The sequence below is a fragment of the Loa loa genome (assembly GCF_000183805.2).
Source record: "Loa loa unplaced genomic scaffold supercont3.294, whole genome shotgun sequence".
Lineage (NCBI taxonomy): Eukaryota > Metazoa > Nematoda > Chromadorea > Rhabditida > Onchocercidae > Loa > Loa loa.
Window position 1 is genome coordinate 33,296 of NW_018108474.1, and position 4,129 is coordinate 37,424.

Genomic DNA, 4,129 nt, shown 5'->3' on the forward strand with positions numbered 1-4,129 from the left:
GTGTGTGTGTGTGTGTGTGTGTGTGTGTGTGTGTGTGTGTGTGTGTGTGTGTGTGTGTGTGTGTGTGCTAAAAGTTTATTATCAATATTATATTTCATGATAAAAGAATAGGTGCCTTTTTTTTTTAATTAAAAAATATTAAATACATTTTTATAATTATGATATGAATAGAATGTTGATAGCATTGAAGGAATAAAATAGCATGAAAAATATGACAAAACATGAGAGCAATGAAACTAATTAACATAGCCCTTTACTCATTTACATAAATGTAAATGTCTCTTTCATTTTACACTATTTCTTCTTCTTCTTTTTTTTCTAAATGAAATTAAAATAATTTTAGTTAACTATGAGCTATGCTAATTATTATTTTCATTATCAACAATGAAATTATTGTAATATGCTAAAATGTTGTAATTTTTAAATGTAAATAATTTAAAAAATGATTTACTAAAACTATAATTTATAATAAAATATCGAATAAATTAATTCATCCTAAAATTATTTTATTCATAATAGTAATATTTATTATAAAATTTGGATTTTTTAATTTTAGTATTATTTGTTAGAAAATAGCAATTCAATATTGTGCTATTGAAAAGTGAGTTTCAATGACAATAATTGATAGTTTGATAGCTGTTCCAGTTGGAATAAATGTCCAGATAATGTGTCATTTGCATTATTCAATGTGACTTGATATGCATGAATGAATTTTTAAATTGTCAAAATTTTACTCAAAATTGCAATCATCAAATGAATAATTTATATGTATCAGAATTCTTTTTCAGTTTATAGGTTTAAATCATGACAGAAATCTGTCACCTTAATATTAAAATGATTCGTTCATTCCTCATATTAATCTTTTTTCACATAGATTATTTAAGATTTATTTATAAACTTTCTGTCATACTTCACGTTGACAACATTTTAAATTCGTCATTAAGTTGCATATATGATTTGCATGCATTTTTAAGATTTTATTGTTTTATAATTACTAACTGAAACATTTGTTAATTAAGAGGTCATATAACTAATCAATAGTATACCTTATGGGAAATTATATAAATCACATAAACAAAAAACCTTTTTATGCTTAAATTTAAAAATAATCTAATCGGGTTAATATGTAAAATATCTATTTTTTTTTTGCAATTACCGATAATTAATTATTACTTTTCAATATTTTATTGCATCGTTTTGTTAGCTTAATGTCCAAATATGTAAATATTGGCTAACAAAACATGAATATATAAATTTGCTAGAGATGTAGTGATGCATGGTCATATGTTTTTCTTACAATATGACCTTGTAATAGGATAACCTTTGAACTTCCCGCAATATATCATTACAATTTTATGGCAGTAATATCGATTGTTAAGAGAAATTATATATAAATTATTGTTTACTATATTAAGCAATATACTCAAAACTTAAGCGAAATTGTGAAATTATTATAACTTAAGAAAAGTTATAAGGTCACGTCATCTATTACTTATTTTTGTCTCGTGTCACATGCTAAATTATTTCATTTCATTGGTTAACTTAATAACATTGCAATTTTCGATAATTTGGAAATCTTCGCATATTCGTTATAAGTTTTTAACAAGAAAAAAAAGTTTGAAATTTAAAAATTTATTTGAGAAAAAGAAAACAAAAGTACTAATTATTGAGATAATATTCTTTTTGTCATATTTAAAAAAATCAGACATTCATCGGATTTGCAATATAATAACATTTCAGCCGTACTAATTAATTATGTAAATTAAACAAAAATTTATCTTTGTGTTGACGTGAACTTAGCAAAATTACAATTTTGCATAATTCACGTTAATTATTTAGCTAAAAATTGCAATAATTAGAAGAAATTTACACTGACATTGTTTAAAAAAAAAAAAAAAATGATAATAACAAATAAAAAAGTCAATAATATAAATTTTTAATTTTTAAACGAAAAATTGTATTTAATTTAGAATTTTTGTTAATTTTAACTTATAATTCATTTCAGAGAATTTGGATGAAATGATAAGATTGAATGAAATTTATTGGAAATGTTAATTTACATTTAGTATGGATTGAAGAACAACAATTTAAATCAATAATAATGAATTATTATTTATGAGATGTATCACACCTACTTATTCATTTTCATTATTGGTATGTCATCCATTCTTTGATTATCATTTTATTAATTTAATTTTAAATTAAATAACGACTAATTTCGAACTTTTTATTCATTTGTCATTAATTATTTATTTATCGTTTTTATATTTAAAAAAAATGAATTTATAGGAAAGTTTTCCTTCTTTTCCACTTTTTTTTATTGTATGAAAATAAAAGAAATCGGAAATTTTAAAAGTTTTAAAAGTTCAAAATTTTTGAAATTTCAAAAGTTATTCAATGTAATTTCAGGTGTACTATTAATACATCCAGAATTTGCCACACTACATTGTTCACATCAAATTAACGAAGCTGTTCAAAAATGCGTACAACCGATTGCCGAGTATGCTAAGGTTCTTAATCAAGAGGTTATAGTAATTAAATTTTTCAATTTCAAAAAAAAAAAAGAAAAGAAAAGGTTGTGCGTTAAAAAAAAATTGTTAAAAAGAAAAGAAAAGGTTGCCATGAAATATTTTGAAATTTTGAAAATTAATTGACTGTTAACAGGTCAACCAAAAATTCTTTTTTTTTTTTATGTCTTCATAAAATTTAATTTACAGTATTGGACTGAAGACAAAAAAAAAAAAGAAACAATTTAATAAAGCTATGAAACATGTTAAGAGTAATCCAATAATTACTAAAAAAAAAAAGCCATGAAATAGTCAAACTTTTAATATTGTATATGGCATATCATAAATAATGAATAAGTGTCACCTTACAGGCTTTTTGGTCACAACAAAAAAAAAAAGGAAGACATCGAAATAGGAGTAATGCATAAAAATAATAATAAAGCTGAATTACTGATCTTCAATTCTTCATTTTTCCTTTTTTTTCTAGTACGGATATTTGCTGATGAGAAAATTTAAAGTTGAATGGTTTCATATCACCGGAAATGATAAATTAGAAGGGATGATTTTAGTCATTTGATGATAAAGTTTATCATTTATGGTAACTCTTAGAATGAAAAGATTAGAAGGTATGAGTTTGACATTAGAAATGATAAAAAAATGATGTCAGAAGGTATTAGAAATGATAAAATTGAATAGGATATTTGAAGTTAATGATTATTAATCAGATGCTAAAGTTAAGTTAATGAATGCTTGATGTTAATGATTGTATCTGAACTTCCTTCAGATCATTGAGAAATTACAATCAAATTAACAAATTTATTACTTATTATAAAAATTAATCTTAAGCATAAAATTGGAAATATTTTTTCCATAAATTACTTCTAAATTTTAAGTAAACCATTTCAAATTAGTACATTTGCTAGTGTAATTAAATAGCTATTAGTATAATTGTAAGTATAGAAATTTAAATTAGCATTCAATAAATTAAAGGATGTTAAATATAAAATATGAAAATCATTTTTCGTCAAATAACCCAAGTGAAGAGCGTTATGACAATTGAACAAAATAGATTTAAAACAATAAATGATAATTTGATAATTTGATATAGTCAAAAAGATGATTAAAAGTTTTAGTTAAAATTTTTCACTTTCACAAAATCATACTACATTGGATGAATTTGCAAATTATTAATGGTCAAGATGGTCAAGATGGTCAAGATTTTTCTTTTTTCTTTTTTCACTATCCAAACCTGACCATCATTAATTGTCGTTCCAATCGTATATGTAAAAAGTTTTTTGAATCATATTTTTATTTTAATTTTTTTAAAGCTAAACATTTGAAATTAATATTTAAAGGATGAGCAAAATTCATCGAATGTTGCAAAAAATGATTTTGGTCGAGCAATTGCATTACCAAAAATTGGGCGATATGTATTTCGCGAACTTTTGCAGGTTTACTTTTTTTTTTTTACTTTCTTATGCAAATTTCTTATGCTAAAATATCAAATTAGAAGGAAAAAAATAAAACTAAAAAAAATATAAACTAAAATATCAAATCAAAAACTATCAAATTCAATATGCTATATTTTTTACAAAATAATATTTTTTCAGATATGAAATATT

General features: G+C 22.6%; 1 protein-coding gene across 1 annotated transcript in view; it reads left to right on the forward strand.

Annotated features, from left to right (window-relative positions):
* Positions 1-2,120: 2,120 nt before the first annotated feature.
* LOAG_13546 (hypothetical protein) overlaps positions 2,121-4,129 on the forward strand; it is a gene marked incomplete at both ends in the record, with an annotated part of 4,941 nt that continues 2,932 nt past the window's right edge. The window contains 3 exons of the mRNA XM_020448693.1: positions 2,121-2,154; positions 2,410-2,525; positions 3,863-3,958. Coding sequence (XP_020301185.1) covers positions 2,121-2,154; positions 2,410-2,525; positions 3,863-3,958 — 246 coding nt within the window. The remainder of the gene's footprint in view (positions 2,155-2,409; positions 2,526-3,862; positions 3,959-4,129) is intronic.